At 42.9% G+C, this 19,666-nt stretch overlaps 1 protein-coding gene across 5 annotated transcripts; it reads left to right on the top strand.

The window, feature by feature from the left end:
• Positions 1-951: 951 nt before the first annotated feature.
• Positions 952-19,325, top strand: THEM4 (thioesterase superfamily member 4). 5 transcript variants are annotated; one of them, XM_033924927.1, is made up of 8 exons: positions 1,113-1,303; positions 2,282-2,326; positions 5,438-5,919; positions 6,168-6,327; positions 8,970-9,132; positions 10,616-10,726; positions 13,368-13,492; positions 15,060-16,269. In XM_033924927.1, exons 3-8 carry the CDS (start codon positions 5,785-5,787, stop codon positions 15,077-15,079), a joined length of 714 nt encoding a protein of 237 aa, XP_033780818.1. In that variant the 5' UTR covers positions 1,113-1,303; positions 2,282-2,326; positions 5,438-5,784; the 3' UTR covers positions 15,080-16,269. The 5 variants fall into 5 exon arrangements, with proteins under 5 accessions (XP_033780819.1, XP_033780820.1, XP_033780818.1 ...); XM_033924926.1 differs by having other exon boundaries at positions 2,282-2,385; XM_033924928.1 differs by lacking the exons at positions 1,113-1,303; positions 2,282-2,326 and adding an exon at positions 952-1,081.
• The last annotated feature ends 341 nt before the right edge of the window (positions 19,326-19,666 follow it).

Genomic DNA, 19,666 nt, shown 5'->3' with positions numbered 1-19,666 from the left:
AAACCTGTCTGCGTGTCTCACTTTTGGATGTTCTGGCCGTGAACAAACTCCTGCAGTCTCCGTTAGGGAGGGATGAGGGAAGCTGCCTGTGTTTCCTTGCGCGGAGTCACGTGCGCGCGCTGCAGTCCTGTCACTTCCTCCTCTTCACTTCATGACGAGGCGCGGCACGCAGTCATGGAGGCAAATACGGTAGACGGAGGGACCACACGGAGTCACCCACCGTACCACCCGATTCGGGTAAGCGCAGGTATCGGTGGGTGGCTTATTTGCGGGGGGGGGGGGGTGCCTTATTTTACATTTTTTTCTAAAAAGGGGGGGCTGTCTTATTTGATGGCCCTGCCTTATCATCGGGGAAACAGGGTATAAGTGGCGAGGAACTTTTAAAGTGGTCGGTGACGTCACCCATACGTGAGAATATGCTGCCTGTCTGTCCTGGGATCATTTTATTGTATGTTGATGACAAGAATCAAAACAGCAATCGATTAATGATTAACATGAGCAAAAATTGCTGTTTTGTTGTATTAAGTGGAGTGTGTATGTGAAGGTTGGCTGTAATGTGTTTTCTTGTAATAAGGCTCACGGGAGGGAAGTCATTCATTGTATGTTGATGACAAGAATGTGCAAAGTGTAAACAAAGTAACAAAACATGTTTTGCTTAACAAGTTTTGGATTATCAATATTTATTACAGTTGACAACGTTGTGCAAAATAGCTTACATGGCGTTTCGTTAAGCGTGCACTTTTTGCAGAGCCGCTCTGGTGGAAATGATCCCCGTCAGGAAAGCCGTTGCACTGAACGGCTGATTAAAGACAGCAGGAGAGGTTTCTCCTGGGGCGGGGCCGGTGCTGCCTCTGCTGCTCCCTCGCGCCCCCCAGCGTATGCACTGCGCGCGTGCCTCCGTCTGCTCTCAGTCTTGCGGGCATTTTACCTTTGAACTCTGAGTCTTTATGGTCCGACCCGTTCTCGTTTTGGAAAGGGGGGGGGGGTTCGAGGCGGGCGGACCCCCCCATCCTTCACGCTCACCGGGAGGGGGGGGTGTCGAACGAGGCGGCCCCACCCTTCACGCCCACCGTCATCTTTGGTGAGTACCTCGTCACGCGACAGGGGAAGGGCGGGAAGCGGAATGGCGTCACGACGCCCTCGCGTTGCCCTGGAGGCGGCTTGCCGGCAACGTCGCTCGGGTTTCTCGTCCAAGAGTAAGGGGGGAAGGGCGGGGAGCGTCGCCAAGGTCGATGCTGACGTCAGAGCAATTTTCACCTTTGCTGCAGTGACCCCCCCCCTCTCAAAGTTGGAAGCACGGAAGGTAAGGGGAAGAAAGTGAAGAAACTGGGGGACACCCGAGACGTGGGAAAAATCGGGGGGGGGGGGAAGGAGGGAGATGAGGAAGGGAATAGGGGGGAGGATGGGGGAGATACTTGGGTTGGGGAGAGATGAGGAAGGGGGAATAGCGTAGGGTTACCACACGGCTCCAGGAAAAGGAAGACGGATTGAGACATCCGGGTTTTACTTCCATTGCTTTCAGAAGAAGTAAAACCCGGATGTCTCAATCCGTCCTCCTTTTTCTGGAGCCATGTGGTAACTCTAGGACTAGGGGAGAGGAGGATGGGAGAGACACTGGGTTGGGGGGGAGATAAGGAAGGGAATAGGGGAGAGGGGACACTGGGTTGGGGGGAGATAAGGAAGGGAATAGGGGAGAGGAGGAGAGGGGACACTGGATTGGGGGGGAGATAAGGAAGGGAATAGGGGAGAGGAGGAGAGGGGACACTGGGTTGGGGGGAGATAAGGAAGGGAATAGGGGAGAGGAGGAGAGGGGACACTGGGTTGGGGGAGATAAGGAAGGGAATAGGGGAGAGGAGGAGAGGGGACACTGGGTTGGGGGGAGATAAGGAAGGGAATAGGGGAGAGGAGGAGAGGGGACACTGGGTTGGGGGAGATAAGGAAGGGAATAGGGGAGAGGAGGAGAGGGGACACTGGGTTGGGGGGGAGATAAGGAAGGGAATAGGGGAGAGGAGGAGAGGAGACACTGGGTTGGGGGGAGATAAGGAAGGGAATAGGGGGAGGATGGGAGAGACACAAGAGAGATAGGCAGGGAAGGGGATTGGGGAGACTTTGCAGGGAGAGATTGGAGATGTAGGATGGGAAGATGGAGAAACGAGGCATGAAGAGAGAGAGAGAGAAGGAAAATGGGGGAAAGAAAGGGAAAAGCAGTGTATGAGGGAGGCTAAGTTATAAAGACAGTTTGTTACCTTATTAAATAGGTGCTTCCTTTTTATCCTACTAGTACAATCCAGATGAATGGATTAAATCCCCCTACCAGCAGATGGAGGTAGAGAAACCGAGCTCTTCCAGTGATAAGTGCTGGTGCAGGTTGATGTGATGCAGCAGGTTTGTTTTACTAGACCTAAGTCCCCAAGGCACAGTCCACAGTTTGACCTAGATTTCGGGCCATGGACTTTATCCCAATTGCACTTGGAAGGGTCTGACTGTCAAGAGCCTCAGGCCTTAGCCAACAGACTTTCATTTACCTCCCTTTTTACAAAACCGCAAAAGCGGTTTTTAGCGCCAGCTGGTGTGCTGCTTTGACGCTCAAAGAACAGTGCATAGCATTTAGCGTGCCAGCTGGTGCTAAAAAAAAACGCTTTTGCGGTTTAAAAAAAAGGGGGGGTTAGTGAGGTAAATTAGCAGCAGCACCTAAGGTTTCTACCTCCTTTCCTCACCCACCCACTGCAACCCCAAATTAAATTGTCTCTGAGATTTTATTCTCTTAGGTGTGTGTTAGGGGAGTAAAGTTACTTTTAAAATGACAGAATAAAAGAGCAAAAACTAAGCAATGAGCTCACAGCTTAATATGCTTTTATGTACAATATGCATACAAAATAACTCTAAATAATGCCAAATGTCCTCAGATTTATTAGGGGGCCAGCATGGGTCTTTGAAACATAGAAACATGATGGCAGATAAAGGCTAAATGATCCTTCTAGTCTGCCCATCCAAAGTAACCATATCTATTTATCTCTCTTTTAATTTTAATTTCTCTCTTTTAATCTAATCTAATCTGAATTTCTGGATCATACTTATCCATTACTGGTTCAAGGCAATTTACAATTTAAGATACCCAAAGGTAGAATGAGTAGTATTAGTTACATCTCATCGATAAGAGAGGGTAATTCCTTGTGAGCAGATAGGACAAAAGGGGAAGGGAATACAATTGCATAGAGAATGGCAATTTCAGATACACAAATGGGATAAGAGGGGATGCAGCATTAAAGTTAAATAGGGGCACAGATTGATAGGGCAATGGAAAGAAGACAATTCTTAGCTAAGTAAGCTGGAGAAACTACTGAGAAAGAAGGAATTTGTCAAAGAAGTATGTATTCAGCTTTCTCCTAAAGGAAAGGTATTTTCTCTGTCCTTGTGGATGTGGGGAGGATGTTCCAGGTTCTTGTAGCAAAGTAAGCGAACAGTGTGTTTGAATATTTGTTTATACAGTATTTCACTCCTCTGGATGAAGGGATGACCAGTTGATGAGTGCTGTTAATTCTGGTAGATGTGAAGGAGGCACGAGAGAACAAGTGGATAATTTGTACGAGGCAGTTGGAATTGAGGTTATGAAAGATGATGCAGGATAGTTTAAACAAAATCCTAGCATTTATGGGTAGCCAGTGAACTTTGTGGTAGGCAGAAATGCGGTCATATTTCTTCAAGCCAAAGATCAGTCTAATTACAGTGTTTTGAATCAGTTGGAGTTTGTGCATATTGGAGGAGGTTATGCATAGAGGGAGTTGCGGTAGTCAAGTTCAGTTAGGACAAGCATTTGGACTAAACTAAACTAAACCTTAAGTTTGTATACCGCATCATCTCCACAATCGTAGAACTCGGCACGGTTTACAGGAACTGGTATAAAGAAGGAACTCCAAAGTAAGGGTTATAGGAACTTAGTATAAAGAAGGTTTAGAGGGATTTAGTATAAAGATGAAATACCATAGAGCGGGGATCTCAAAGTCCCTCCTTGAGGGCCACAATCCAGTCGGGTTTTCAGGATTTCCCCATTGAAGATGCATTGAAAGCAGCGCATGCACATAGATCTCATGCATATTCATTGGGGAAATCCTGAAAACCCGACTGGATTGCGGCCCTCAAGGAGGGACATTGAGACCCCTGTCATAGAGGGAGGAAGCATTACATTTTTGAGAATAGCCAAGTTTTCAGATGTTTTCAGAATAGTTGGAGGGAGCCCAGATTCCGAAATAGGACCAGTATAGCGAAGTGGTGGCTGTAGGTCTGTATCCATCTGCAAAACACTGAAAATAAAACGACAGGAAATTATGTCAACAAAAAAAGTGATTGAGAGAATAATATATCCAATAGGCAAAAAGCATCCCATAACAAAATAGTTTAAGTCTTAAATTTTGTCAAGCTGCATTCTAATCTTAAGCTGATGCATTCCATATGGAAGGTCCAGAACCACTAAAAATACAGGTCTGAATTGTATCCAGACAAATAAAGAAGGAATTGACAGATAATTCTGATTGGAAAAATGTAGCCTTCTGGAAGGGTAATATGGGATGAGTAGTTGAGATAAGTAAAGTGGTTCTGTGGAGTTGTATACTTTGATAATTAACTACAGAATTTTTGTAATTGTTTATTTATAACAAACAAAAAAAAATCCCAGCACAGCGAAACATCAATACAATACAGAAAACAATACATTCCGCCAATCTGCAAAACAGCAAAACCCATTAATGTCAACCCCTCCCCCACTTCCCTCCTACCCATCCCTCCCTGTGTTCAATAGGCAATTGATGTTCTTTATTTAACAATGGACATGGCATGATCAAATTTCCTTGACCCTCATAAGGAATTTTATGGCCATGTTTTGGACAATTTGTAATCTATGAAAGTCTGAATTTCTAATATTATTCAGAAGAGAATTGCAGCAATCCAATTTGCATGTTACTTGGGAGCAAGAGATGCAGGGCCTGTGGGAGTTGGCAACAAAGCAGTGCCATCAGCAGCGAGATGGGCATAAGGTTGGGGGGGGGAGGAACCTATTCCCATTCAGTAGAGACTCTGGCGTCGGAGGAGGAGCCTCAAAAAATTCAATCCATTTCTGACTGTATGAGGCAGGTGCTGGTGGAAGCCAACTCCCTAATTCCCCTGTGGCAATATGTTTAGTGATGTCATTGAAAGTATTCTATCTCTCTACCACCCTTTGCTGGTGGGAGACACTACCCATATGTCTGGACTGGGCCAGCAGGATTCAAGGAAAAGAAATTGGCATGTTTGAACACATTTTACCTTCTCTGAAAAATTATGTATGTATTTCTTTGGCATCTCATAAGCTACTGGAATAGATAAGGTGGAAGAGTTGATTATTTATTTAAGCATTAAGTAAAAAAACTAATTTTATTTTTGTTCTGTCTGTTCCTCTTCACAGCTTTGCCAAAACAGGAGTGGTAGTTATTCATAAGACAGGTTTCTTGGAGTTTGGACAGTGTGATACCAGGAGATTGGCACTTCTCTGGGAGTTTGAACAGCACGGTTCCAGGAGATTGACCCTTTTCTGGTTTGGGCAGCGCTGTACCTGGAGATGAGACTTCTCTCTGGGAGCTCAGGCAGTGTGGTACTAGGAAGCTGGCTCCTGCTCGGGAAAGCATGGTACCAGGAGACAAAGTGACTCAGTGCCAGTAGTGTGGTGGGATACTAACTGCTCAGTTGAAGGCTGCCTGGGAAGGGTCACCAGTACTCCACAGAGCTCAGATTGTATACAGAGAGTGTAACAGTATGTTTAAGTTCAGTGTGAGACTAATTAAGGGGTTGATGCAAGTTACTGCTTGGCTTCAGGAACAGCCAGTGCTTACAAACCTCCTTTATAGGATAAGTGGACCAGCCTCTTACCTTCCCTCCCGAGACCTCACGGTAAGTATCCCATGCAGCTGTGGCTCAGCTAAGCCAGTAAAATACCTCTAAGGTACAGAAATATTTAAAATATCTCTCCTATAATTTCTGCACTTAGATGAGGTGTAGTGCAGAACCAAAATCAAATAGCAGAGGAGTACTTTGTAATCACTACCTGATAACTAAGTTTTGTCTGTGCCTTTCTCATTGAGGGCCCAGGGTGCTGAAGGCAATGTTTTCACATTTCTCTTTTTTGGGGGGGTTTGTAGGTGACATGGCCTCGTGCTGAGGAGCACAAGGACTTCTCTCTTCCCAACTCTAGCTGGAGCCAAAGCATGAGGAATCTCTACAACAAGTACATGGAGCTGAGTCAGCAGGGGAGCTGGATACGACTTCCTTCTTACAATGCAACTGTGACACATTTTACAGGCAAGGCAGGAGAGGCTATTTGCAAATTTCTCCCCAGTTCTAATAGGATGTGAGCAGAGGTATATTTCAGGGTCACTCCCTTCCTCCGTTAGCTGAAGGAAACGGGACTGATGCCAGAACATCTGCTAGTGATGGCTGAAAAAGAGGAAGGGCTCAGTATTTCTTTGTGGCCACTTCCACCTCTTGTTCCCCAGTACCTCAGAAATTTGTTTTGTGATTGCATATTTGGGTGTATATTGTGTGTTTCTAGTGCAATAGGCACATCATTCTGGAACCCTCTAATCATGAGATCTGGTGTAAAGAGTCTCATTAGCATTTTCTGCTCTGCTTCCTATCACTCTGGGCTGTCCTGTAAATCCTCAGTTTTACTCTCAACACGCGAGATGATAGGAGTCTGTCTGTTCTGCTTCTGTTTATTTTTCATTTAATTTCAGCTTTTTTATCCGGTTGTGAGGCTGCTGCAGAGGCTTCCAGTTTTGGGACTAAAATACAGTAAAAAAGGGAAACAACCCTTCAGACCGGCACTACCTCAGGATTTTTTTTTTTTTAACAGAACAGACTCCACAGGCTCTCAAAGCAGTTTGCCTTGCTTGATTGCTCCTCTAAAAAAATGTGGGGAGGTGGAGGAAATGGGGGGAGGGACCCCGCTCAAGACCCGCTGGGTTTGACACCCCCGAGGTCAGACAGACCCCCAAACAGGGCCCACCCAAGCTCAATCCGGCCAAAAACAGGGACTAGAAACCCCTAAACAAATTCCAACAGCCCTAACAAGGGAGATGGGTACAGCTCACTCAACACCTGCTGGAGATTGAAAGACTGATAGGAATAGGGGAAGGTATCTCTTATGTACTATTCAACAGTTTTGTTTTCAGTCTCCACCTGCTGGTCATGATTGGGATATATACCCACTCGTAAAGATTAACCTCTACCGGTCTGGAGAGTGCTAAAGAAATACACATTTACTTGGTCACGTATGTTAATCTAATCTGGAATTTCTGAGGCGCACTATGTCCCAAACATGTTCAAGGCAACCTACTGTTTGAAAATATGGGAGTACAAATTAATGCATTGCAAACAAGATAGCAGGAGATACCATTCATAAAGAGATAAGGATGGCTCAGTTATTTGAGAAGTGCAGAGGTAGTTAGAAGGCTTGAGTTAGTAGGTTGCATAGTATAGGCAGTAGGGGTTCCTGGTTGGGTCCTATAGTTGTTGTTAGGATAAATGGAATCAAAAAGGTAGGTCTTTAGCTTCCGTCAAAATGTTAGGTAGTTTTAACATTGCCATTTTCTATGTGGAAAATCTTTATAAAATTATCCCCTTGTGTAAGATATGTTGGGGATGTTCTCTGTAGAAAGGCGTACATAAGAACATAAGAAACGCCTTCACCGGATCAGACCTAGGTCCATCTAGTCCGGCGGTCCGCACACGCGGAGGCCCAGTTAGGTGCGCCCTGTTAGAGACCCGGATTTCCCGTATCCCCGGATATGATTTGCAAGAAGGTGTGCATCCAACTTGCGCTTGAAACCCTGAACACTAGTCTCCGCCACAAGCTCCTCTGGGAGAGCATTCCAAGCGCTCACCACTCGCTGTGTGAAACAGAACTTCCTGACATTTGTCCTGAACCTGCTGCCACACAGTTTCAGGCTATGACCTCTTGTCCGTGTCACATCTGAAAATGTCAGTAATGCTTCTTCCTGATCTATTATGTCTAATCCTTTTAGTATTTTAAAAGTCTCTATCAAATCCCCTCTCAATCTTCTCTTTTCGAGGGTGAACAGTCCCAGTTTTCTGAGGCGTTCTTGGTAGCTCAAGTTCTCCATACCTTTGACTAGTTTCGTGGCTCGCCTCTGCACCCTCTCCAGCAGAGCCATATCCTTCTTGAGGTATGGAGACCAGTGCTGGACACAGTATTCTAAGTGTGGTCTGACCATTGCTCTGTAAAGTGACATTATGATGTCCTCCGACCTACTCGTGATCCCCTTTTTAATCATGCCCAACATCCTATTTGCTTTCTTTGCTGCCGCCGCGCATTGAGCCGATGGGGGGGAAAAAAGAGTAAAATACCCTACAAAAACTTGCCAACAAAATTCTGTAAAACCAGCAGAGAAATACAGGGCAGCTAATCGATCCTTTCCATCCATTCATTGTAGAAAAATTGGGAGAATCGGATAAAGAAAGCCAGTTAAGTGTGGCACTGCTGGATGTATGTCGCTTGTGAACTGCCTAGGTACTTAGGCGGTTTTTAGATTTTTAAAATAAATAAATAAATGAGGACTCTTCAGTTTGAAAACCTGAGCCCTCAGCACATGTGATTCTTGGATTGAAGTATAATTTCAAAGTATGGCCTGTTCTTATGTACAGGCTGAGACACTTTAATGATAATTGATTTTTTAACTTATTATACTGTACCACTTACTGCAAAAGCATTAAAGGGGTTTACAATCATAAATAAAAAGAAATACCATTTCACTAAAAGGAAGCAGGATGTTGGGCTTGATGGACCTTCGGTCTGTTCCAGTATGAAAAAAAATTCACAACAAAAAATAAGGCACGTAAAATGCACAGTACTAAATCCACATTCAGCAACATGAATCAGTACAGCCCAAACTGATAGTGATGCTAGTATTTCTTCTTGACAGAGCAATGTCCAAACAGTGCGAAACCCCAAGTGACCACTCGTCTCTTCACCAGAAACTTGGATGTGGAAGGCCTAGGCTTTGAATACGTCGTGTTCTACAACCAAGCTGAGCAGAGGACTGTCTGCATTTTTCAGGCAGGCCCCTACCTGGAAGGTTCCCATGGGTAAGAAGGTCCTCCCTTCCGCTGTGTCCAGTGCTCTGCCTTCAGTTAGTTCAAGAGAAGCAAAATGAGTCTAGCAGTAGAGTAATGCACATACATAATGCTGCAGGCTTAGCTCAGCTGAGCTATCAAGACTAATGCTTTCTTTGCACCTTACACTGTCCTTATACCGTATCTTGATATGTCCATTTGAAGATTATTGTCACATACAGGTAAACCAGAGTGGTTTCCAAGTTTTATTAAAATTTGTTATCCCATCAGTTGGCTACCTGGGAAGCAAGGGATGCTAGGGGGTCGTGGAAGCAGAAGCTCTTATTCTTAAGCATCTGGGAACCCTATTTGCAGTCCTTGCATTCCAAAGGCCATAGTACGATACTTATGTGATTGTCATAATTTGGGCCGTTCGCAGTTGAGTGGGAGGAGTACCTGGGGGGGGGGGATAGCTCTGGAGGGTAGTGGTCTATTTGAATTGGAAATTGGCTCTGAGAATGAGCTATTTGGGTGCGGAGGGCGTTCTTTGTCATTGGGGTTTTATTTTATGTTTTATTTTTTTCTTTTTGTAAATTTTGCTTCTATATCTGAGTGGGGGGAGGGATGATGGATGGACTTCTCCAGGGCTCATAACAGTCTAGGGCCCTGGTGTGCTTTGTTTTCCTAGACTCAGGTCTGTCAGTGGGGTAGGTGATTTTTGCATATTATTTATGATGACTGTCTCCCTATGTTGTTGGTATTGTTCCATTGTTTCTTACTTGAATGCGATATGTTTAGTTTGTTTATGCTGTTCTGCTATTCTCATCAATAAAAATCATTTGAACATAAAATTTGTTATCCCGCTTATCAGATTTCTAAGCGGTTTTACAAATTTTTAGATGGGGGATATACAAACTTTTGTCATTAAATTAAACAATATATATGTTTATATGGACATTTTGGACTGAGAATAATTACAGGAGGTAAGAGGAGAGAAACACAATTTTGAAAAGGATAGGAAGACGTAGAAGGGTAATACAAGTAGGAAGGGGAATTAACGTCTGAGATAGAGAATGGAAGCAAACTGTCAGATGTTATAAGTCAAATGCATCTTTGAATAGAAAAAACTTTAGGTTTGGTTTAAATTTTTTAAGGTTGGGTTCTTCCCGAAGGTGATTAGGTATTGTTCTATAACTGATGGGCTCTAGTGTCATGTATTATCTGTTGTGGTGATGGTATAACTAGTAGATGTTGAAAATCATTTTTATTAAGGAGTCAACAAGAGAAACAGGCAGGTTACAAAAGAAAATAGACAAACAGATGCATCAACGAAAAAGGAGACAATGTTGATTTTGAGATCGGAGTATTCTGTTAGGTGTGTAGGGAATTACTAATTTGTTTACAAATTCTGGTTTATTGGAGGTTTTAGATTTAAATGTTAGTAAAATAATTTTTTAAGTGATTCGGTATGAAATTGGTAACCAGTGGGCCAGTCTCTGTCATTTGTTTGTACCAGGTTAATTCACGGGGGTGCAATTGCAACAATCATCGATTCTACAGCTGGTATCTGCGCTATCTGCACCGCTGGGAAGGTGATGACCGCAAACCTCAATATTAACTACAGGAGGTGAGTGACTGATTGGGTAACACTGAACACACTGACAGTTACAAAAGGAAGTTCTACGGGTAAAATATGCTTCAAATGTTGGAAATAGAACCTCCATTTACATGAGCTGTACTTAAGTTTTGTGTTTATTCATTTTACAGAGCGGCTCACAATAAATAAAGCACACATTGCCATGTCACTCACATCATTACAATAGTTAGTGCCCATATTTCATACTGCAAAACAGATGTTTCTTCAGTAATTTCTTTTTTTTTAAAATTCTTTATTCATTTTATAATTCACAACAAGTGTACAGTAAATATCAATTAGAATACAATATCACTTGAAAATCTTTTTTTTTTTAACAATTCTTTATTTGTTTTCAAATTGAACAAGTGCACAAAAGAGTATATTACACTAAAATATTCCACAATATCACTTTGATATCTATACATAAAAATCTAGTACATCAATATCCCCCCTACCACCCACCCTTCATCATATTTTCAATAAAATACACTTGAAAATCTACCATATCATACAACAAAAAGATATAACCCCCACCCCCTCCCACTTCCATATACAACAAAAAATATACCACATGAATATAATATCTTATCATTCATATATATTATTGATAGAAATCCAACCCCCCGATCCACATGTAAGAATTAAAATTGGGAAAAGTGTAAATTATTCATTAGAATAATTTAAAAATGGCCCCCACACATCCTTAAATTTATTATAGTAACCTTTTTGTACTGTCTTCAGTAATTTCTTAAAATCACACAAATTTCCCTGCTGTCATATATATGTTGGTATTCCACTCCACTCTTGAGGACTTGCACAGGAGAACATACTAGTTCTAGAGCTCACCAGCCTAAGATGTTTAACTGGAAGAATGGACAGGTCTACACGAGTAATTGAATGAAGTTTGATAATGGAGCATAAGGAGGGTCAAGATAAGGAAATTGGGTCATTAGGGCATAGACAGGGGGTGGGTAAGCAGAGTGGGCAGACTTGATGGGCTGTAGCCCTTTTCTGCCGTCATCTTCTATGTTTCTATGTTTAAGGCAGAATGGAACATGCCAGGGCCATACCATGCACACACAAATAGACCATCACTAATAGTCTGTAGAGTATACGATCTTCCAGTTTTAGCCAATATAACTTGACGTAGAAATCGGTTACATGATCGGTCCTCTCTAGTCGAAACAACGTTCTGACAAGCAAATTTTGAGTGACCTGTAGTGCATTCAGCACAGTTTTGGGTAATCCCAAAAGCACTAGGTTACAATAATCTAACCACGACAAAACTGTAAGATTATTTTAAAAGTACCAAAACTCAGGTATGGCCTCAGTTTGCCCAACAAACGCAATGTGAAAAAGACTTCCTGTATCAACACCTGGACATGTCCCTTAAAAGTGTTTCTAGAGAGAGTGTTTAGGTGGAGCTAGGGCAGAGCTGCAATGCATGTGTGTATACTTGATAAAATACATCTATATTGTCTATAGTTCATTTTAGAAAGCATTCGAAAGTCTATTTTGTTCAGTTAACTTTTGGGGTTGAATTACAAGAAATTTGATATGGTGATAGAGTAAGATGGCAGAATCTATAAGCAGTGGAGAATACTTGTATCTGCTGCCTGAGGAAACTGGTGGCAAAACCTTTGCATCAAAGAGGCCATAGCACACTCTTTCGCATTCTACGGAACTTCTCTCGCCTTTAAATTATTTCTTCTTGCTCTGTTCTCATCATCCTCAATTTTCATCAGCAAGTCCTCACAATTTAGCTTCAAAACATTGAACGTTTTTGTAATCCTTCAGTCTCCTGGTCATGGATTATTACTCTTTCTTCGAAGTCGTTGGGTCATTGGCCCATATCATCTATTTTTCAGTGGAGCCTCTCCACGTCTGCTTTAAGCTCAGATTTCATTTCAAACAGTGAGGATTGGAAATCTGTTATCCAGAGGTCTACCTTACTAGTCAAAGTGGCTCCATTCCCCAGATCTAAATTGTGATCACTCTCCAACACAGCATGCTTTGCGGGCTCACTGTGCACATGAGCCGCCACCATCGTGTCAGTTCCGGGCACTGAGTTGCTGCTGGCTTGAAATGCAAAAGTTTGTAGATCCAAATGCAATTTTTTTGCCCACTATAAAGAAAAAGCGCTTAAATGGTGAGCTCCCACACTTATTAGCGCTAAATGCGCAATACAAAGATGCTTATAATGCCTAAATAGCATGGGTTTGGCTGGAGCACAACATGCTCCCTGATGACGTCACCAGAAGTTCCAAATTTCAGACTTTAAGTAACAGGTAGCTAGTGAGTGTTGATAGAAGGGAAATCATATAATCATGGCAAATCAGATTAAGAGTAGTTTTTTGGATAAGCTGCAGTCTTTTAAAATAAATATTTAGATTTATATCCCGTCCTCCCTAAATAGCTGAGTGCACTCCTTCCACCAAATATTTCTCAGCCATATTCTTCATGGAGAGTCTGAAAAGTGATGACCTAGAGTTTATTTTGAGGACCAGGAAGACATCTGCCCTCGAAGGTTTTATTTATTTCCACATGTTAAAAACCCACCAGGCAGCACCTGCCATAAACACAATCCAGCATGCCCCTGTTCCCTTACTACTATCCTGTGCTATCTTTGCAGCCCCATCGTGCTGGGTTCCACGGCGGAAGTACAGTGCAGAGTGGATAAAATAGAGGACCGGAAGATCTTCCTGAGTGCTGAGATCCGAAATGTAGATGGCCAGGTGCTCCACACAGAGGCAACCAGTAAGACAAACTGAAACAGTTCACCAACCCATCACCACACTATATATATATACACACTATATATCAGGGGTACCCAAAAGGTCAATTGCGAGCGACCAGTAGATGGCAAAGGCAACTTGAGTCGATCAAGGAGCCCATCCCGGGCTTCGCGATAGACTCTCGTTGCCTTTGCATTCTCCCTGTTCCCCGACGCCACAACAAGCCAGCAGCGACTACAGAAGCGCTGGGCTTGGCAGCCTTCCTCCCCCCAATGTCAATTATGACGTTTGAGAGGAAGTTCTGGGCCAGCCAATGGCTGCCTGACTGGCCCGGAACTTCCTCATTGACGTCGGGGAAGGGGGGGGAGAGAAGGCTGCTGGCCTGTTGCGGCGTCAGGAAACAGGGAGAAGTCAGCAGTGGCTTGGAGGCCTGTTCCGAGACGTCGGCAGTGACTTGGGGGCCTGTTTCCAGACAACAGCCCCAGCGGTGGCTTGGGGAGACAGAAAGAAAGGGGATGGGGGCAGGGAGAGAGGAAGAAAAAGTTGGGGGAGGGAATGGAGTGTGTTGGGTGGCAGGGGGCATGCAGGGAGAGAGGAAGAAAAAGTTGGACTTATGGAAGGACAGAGATGTTGGTTGGGGAATGGAATGAGGTCTGGAGGAGACGAAGTATGCAGGAGGCAGAAAGAAGGGAAGAAATGTTGGATGCAGTCAGAAGAAAGTGCAACCAGAGACTCATGAAATCACCAGACAACAAAGGTAGGAAAAATGTTTTTATTTTCAATTTAGTGATCAAAATGTGTCCGTTTTGAGAATTTATATCTGCTGTCTATATTTTGCACTATGGCCCCCTTTTACTAAACCGCAGTAGCGGATTTTAGCGCAGGGAGTCTATGAGCGTCGAGAGCAGCACAGGGCATTCAGTGCAGCTCCCTGCGCTAAAAACTGCTATCACAGTTTAGTAAAAAGGGAGGGGGTGAGGTGCCATTGCATATTTTAAAGTCATCTGCCTTGACCTCTTTGAAAAAAACCCCGAATATAAATGATAATTAACATTTTCTCTGTATTTTTTTAAATTTTATTGTTGGTAGATCATTTTGACTTAGTCATTTTAAAAGTAGCTCGCAAACCAAAAAAGTGTGGGCACCCCTGCTGTATAGTTATAGTATCTTATAGTTTAAAACATGGCCTGTAATGCTGGAGGAAGAGAGAGGGAAAAATACACCAGGGAATGCTGCAGTAGAGAGAGAGAGAAAGAAAATACCAGGGTGTGCAGCATTAGAGAGAGAGGTTGCCTGCCAGTAAGTACAGTACTGGGCACACGTGATGAGAGTGTGTGCCAGGACAGACTGCTAGACAGAGGCTCCTAGTGGTTAGAGAGAAGGAAGGGCAACACTGGGCACAGAGAAAGCACCAGGAGATTCAGGACCAGACACAGTGCTTGGGACACACATAGAGAGCAGGGGGACACCAAGGGGAACAGCGCTGGCAACAGAATTGCTGGCAGCTGCTGGATGGATTAGATGTTTTTATCTCGTAGAAGTTCCTAGCCAGGTCTTACTTCCTGTCGCTCTTCTCTTCTGCTTTTCAGTTTTATTTGTTCAAGTATAAATGTCTGAGTGAGTTGTTAAACTCCCCTCCAGAAGGAATGGAAGTGTCAGAGTCATCAGTCATTGTTCTTTTCTGCTGTTCACTGCCATCTCAGCCAAGGAAAACAGGATCACAGCGAGCAAACAGTTCAGAATAACACATCCTGGTCCACCTCAGGCTCATCTCTTCAGAAACTTCTGTATTTCTTCAGTATTATAGGCCGATTCCTTACAGTGGCAGCTTTGTGTGTACTATAGTGTGGCACTAGAAGAACTGTTTGACCCAGTGTGGGGTTCACAGTGCAATGTTCAGAGCTACGATCTTGGAGATCCCAAGGGCATGTGCATAGCACGAGTTAGGCAATTGTTAATATTCAGCCTGCATAGTTCCATCTAGCAAATGCTTCCCAGCTCCTCTTGTCCATGGAGAATTCCCTTTGCTCAGACTGCTGGAAAAGTGAAAGAAGTTGTGAGGAGAGAGGGTAGGCCACGGTCCAGCACTTACGAGTACCTTTGGCAGATGTTGAACCTCATTGCCTTTGTTAGATTTGTCATCTAAGCCCCTGGGTCCAGCTCAGAGTTAGGCCAAGAACTGCCTGACTGGTCAGCTTTGAGCAACATGTGTGGAAGAGACTAGCTATCCAATCAGGATTTGGCCACTATAACCAGCAACAAAAAGGCCCCAGCAAGGGATACCTATGGGGAAGAGTATCTGTCATTAGGAGTATTCTCTGACTGAGCCATTTGTAATGTGTCCCTGCAAAGCCTCGTAACACACACTGCCCTAGATGTACAGAAAAGCACTCGGAATTCATTCTCTAGACACAAAGCTAGAGATTCCACCACAAGAGACTTGGCTCGCTGGGACTGAAAGTGTTTTAAAATATTTGATTTTATGCTGTAAAAGTCAAAAGAATTACCGATTGTATTTTTGCACTGAAGTGTATTTTCTTAAGGTGCGTGCTCTCAGGGGCTTGCTGTCTTCTCTACTACTTGTTGTAAACTTTAGGAGACAGGGTTAGCAAAGCCACAGCTGAATAAACTGGGAATCAAAGTGGTGGTGGTGGTGGGTGAGCTCCTGGCGCTATTTCACAGTGTTTGTTAAAGCACATCCATATCCTGCAACACAGCCACTAGGAAGACTGTTGCAGGGTCCTTTTGAAGCTGTTATGGGCTGCAGCCTTTCTGCTAATAAACCTTTACAGTTTTGGAGCCACTGTGTCCATTTATTTTCAGAGTGCATTCTGAAGTTGGCAGTGAATGGAGTAGGCTTCATCAGGAGACAGATGTTAATCTTGTGACTCCTTTGCAGATTAAGAGAACAAGTAAGAGATGAAAATAAAATTGTGTGCTTTTTTAAAAAAATATCCCCTGTAAATTTGGTCCCACTACTACCCCAGGGCATTGTAGGAAGATGGATGGAATTGAGACTTAGGGGAGCTCTGCATGGTTGCAGTAATTTCCCCCGGATGTCTAAGTCCATTTGTGCATGTGGAGTGGTGGGAACAGCTGGAGTTTGCAGTGCCCTCCCTTCCTCAGCAGTTCTTTCTTTTTAACTGAAGTTGGGTTATTGAAAAGCACACACCATTACAGTGTTGAAAGATGAGGCAAATGCCTGTTAATGCAGAGTTCACATCAGTGTGGGAAAGAAAAGAAAAACACTGTGTGATCTTCAGGGTTAAGTAGGATAGTGATTAGGGATTTGTGGACTTATAACAGTAGTCCATGTATTCATAATCTCCCATTTGGACTACTGGAGTGCAGTCTGTACTGGAGTGCAGCCATTCTCAAGTTGCAACTGGCCCAAAACGCTGCAGTGTGGCTTTTATACTGAATCACATTGATGGCTGGTGAATCAGGGGCCAGTACAGGATTTTCCACTGGGCCTGAAGTACTTGCAAGAAACGATGTGTGATTATTTTCAAATTGAGCACCAAAATAATTTTAAAGGATAGCAGGGAAAAAGGAAATGAGTGGACTCACTCATGGACTAGTTTGAACACATTCTGTTTAATTACTATTATCATGCAATGTGCTCTAATGCAGGCCTACACATCTCTGGCCCTCGAGGGCCGAATCCAGTTGGGTTTTAATGATTTCCCCTCGTGAATTTGCATGAGATCTGTTTGCCTGCACTTCTTCCATTGCATGCATATTGATCTCATGCAAGGGCCGAAGTTGGGCACCCCTGCTCTAATGTGTGTCAAGCATTTATGGAGATGTGACACTTACTCCCTTCTGACATCTCTGTCACACCCAGCCTGATAAAAGAAAACATTAAGCAGCCAGAGCTTTATCTGTAAGAAAAACTCAGTGGGAAAGATAATGTTTTCCGTTTTAATTGTATAGTGCATAGAGAAGGAAACTTAATTCTGCACAATCTGGAGGGAAGAATTTCCTGCAGCGTTGGGCTGTAGGCTGATTGCTTCATAATGAAAAATTAGGTTCTTACCTGGATAATCTTTCTGTTAATACACACAGGAGTCGCTATGTTGTGGTAGGTAATCAATCTGTTCTCTCAAACTGTTTGCAGAAGAGTGTCAATCACATCTTGCAGCTCCTCCTTCACCAGTGGAGTATTGTGCTTGTTTATTAAAAACTTTCTATACCACATAACAGTCTAAAAAAGGATCCAAGCGGTGTACAATATATCATACACATTCATCAAGAAAGGAACTCCATTTAAAAATAGGATAGAAAAGAGTAAAAGCAAAAGTTAAAATTTTTTTGTTGTTTTTGTTTTGTTTTTTCATCCTAAAATACTAAGTAATCAAGATCTCCATAATAATAATTCTAATTCTAAAAGCAATTCTAATAAAAACAATCACATCTCAGTAAACTATAATTAATACATAGTTAAAAAAAATTTTTCCATATCAAAAATTAATCACTATATAAATACAGATTACAGTCCCAAACTCAATTATTCAATTTGAGAAAGCCAATTGAAAAAAAATGCGTTTTTAGGTGTCTTTTAAAGTTTATGTATGATTCTTCTTTTCTCAAATCTATGGGCAAATTATTCCATAACCACAGAACTAGATAAAAGAACGCACAATCTCTAGTTGGCACAAGATGTGCCTTCGAGATATGAGGAACGACTACCCTATTGTCATTCAAAGATCATAATAAACCAGGTATCTCAAAGTCCCTCCTTGAGGGACGCAATCCAGTTGGGTTTTCAGGATTTCCCCAATGAATATGTATTGAAAGCAGTGCATGCACATAGATCTCATGCATATTCATTGGAGAAATCATGAAAACCCAACTGGATTGTGGCCCTCAAGGAGAGACTTTGAGACCCCTGTAATAAACGTATTGGGGCATAAAATAACACCAAGTTGGAGAGATATGAAGGCTGTAGCTGAAATAATGCTCTATGTGCCAACATCAAGATGTTTTCACTTATTGAAAGTGTAAAAATGAATAAAGAATAAAAAAAAAAAAGATCTTAAATTTGATCCTAAATTCCATTGGCAACCAATGGAATTTTACATACAGAGTAGAGAATGACACGGTGACAAAATTCATCACCGTTCCCGTCCCCGCGGATAACCACGGGAAACCATCTTCATGTCATTCTTTAAAGAGAGAGGGAAGAATCGAAGTATAATTGGGCACAACCACTGACCCGCAAGCTTTGCTTTGAAGAATGCTGGTGAAGAAGGACTGAGGTTGAAACAGACACTACAATCTCTGGTATCCAGAGCAGATATTGTGATGTCATAATGCCTCATTCCACCAGTGCCTAAGAGCCAATCACATCAGTGATGTCACAATGGCTTCATTATCCTTGGCTCACATAAGAATCAGAGTATGAATGGCCACAACCACTGACCTGCAAGCTTTGCTTTGAAGAATGTTGGTGTAGAAGGACCGAGGTTGAAATAGACACTAGAAAATGACATGGAATTATTTCCTGCGGTTATCCGCGGGGACGGGGACGGTGATGAATTTTGTCACCGTGTCATTCTCTAATACAGAGGTGTCACATGATCACAAATATATGCACAGCCTAATAATCTAATCGCAGTGTTTGCACTGTTTTGTAAACGTTTCAACTGTCCTAACCCATACCTTGTACTTATTGACTGAGCAAGGTACTATTCTCTCCTCCCTCTCTAGGATTTTCTTCTGACTGTTGGAGTTGCCGTGTGTGATTACAGAATTCTTAGTACATGTTTACTATTTGAATACCTTATTTGTCCATTTATGTTCTCGAACACCGGCAATTACTATGTTTGTTTTATATGTTATGTTCCACTTGTTTAAAAATTTCAATAAAAATATTTGAAATCATAAAGCAATCAATCTCCAGTGTAACAGAAGATGGGGGGGCTGGGGGGGGGCACGGTGAACTTCTCTGGAGATATCATACATTTCTGTTCTGCTGTGTTACTCATGAAAAAAGAACAATAATTAGCATGAACTTGCAACACAAATGTATCCATGAACTAACCTGCTGTGTGCAACCTAGCACTAAAACACAAGGAGAACAAACTCTGATGCACAATTTGATGCACTACTTACTTGCCTCCGGCCTTGATGGCACTCTGATCAGCCAATCATCCAGGTATGAAGGTACGAGTCTTGTATTCCCGTCCTGTGG

This window comes from Geotrypetes seraphini, chromosome 16 (assembly GCF_902459505.1).
Source record: "Geotrypetes seraphini chromosome 16, aGeoSer1.1, whole genome shotgun sequence".
In the NCBI taxonomy this organism is placed as follows: domain Eukaryota; kingdom Metazoa; phylum Chordata; class Amphibia; order Gymnophiona; family Dermophiidae; genus Geotrypetes; species Geotrypetes seraphini.
This window is presented reverse-complemented; position numbering and strand designations above follow the sequence as displayed.

Bases quoted from the DNA above. Each gene is read 5' to 3' on its own strand.
- THEM4 (XM_033924928.1), top strand. From the start codon at position 5,785: ATGTTTAAGTTCAGTGTGAGACTAATTAAGGGGTTGATGCAAGTTACT. The intron at 5,920-6,167 runs GTAAGTATCCCA...GGGGGTTTGTAG, and splicing joins TTCCCTCCCGAGACCTCACG to GTGACATGGCCTCGTGCTGA. The intron at 6,328-8,969 runs GCAAGGCAGGAG...TCTTCTTGACAG, and splicing joins AACTGTGACACATTTTACAG to AGCAATGTCCAAACAGTGCG.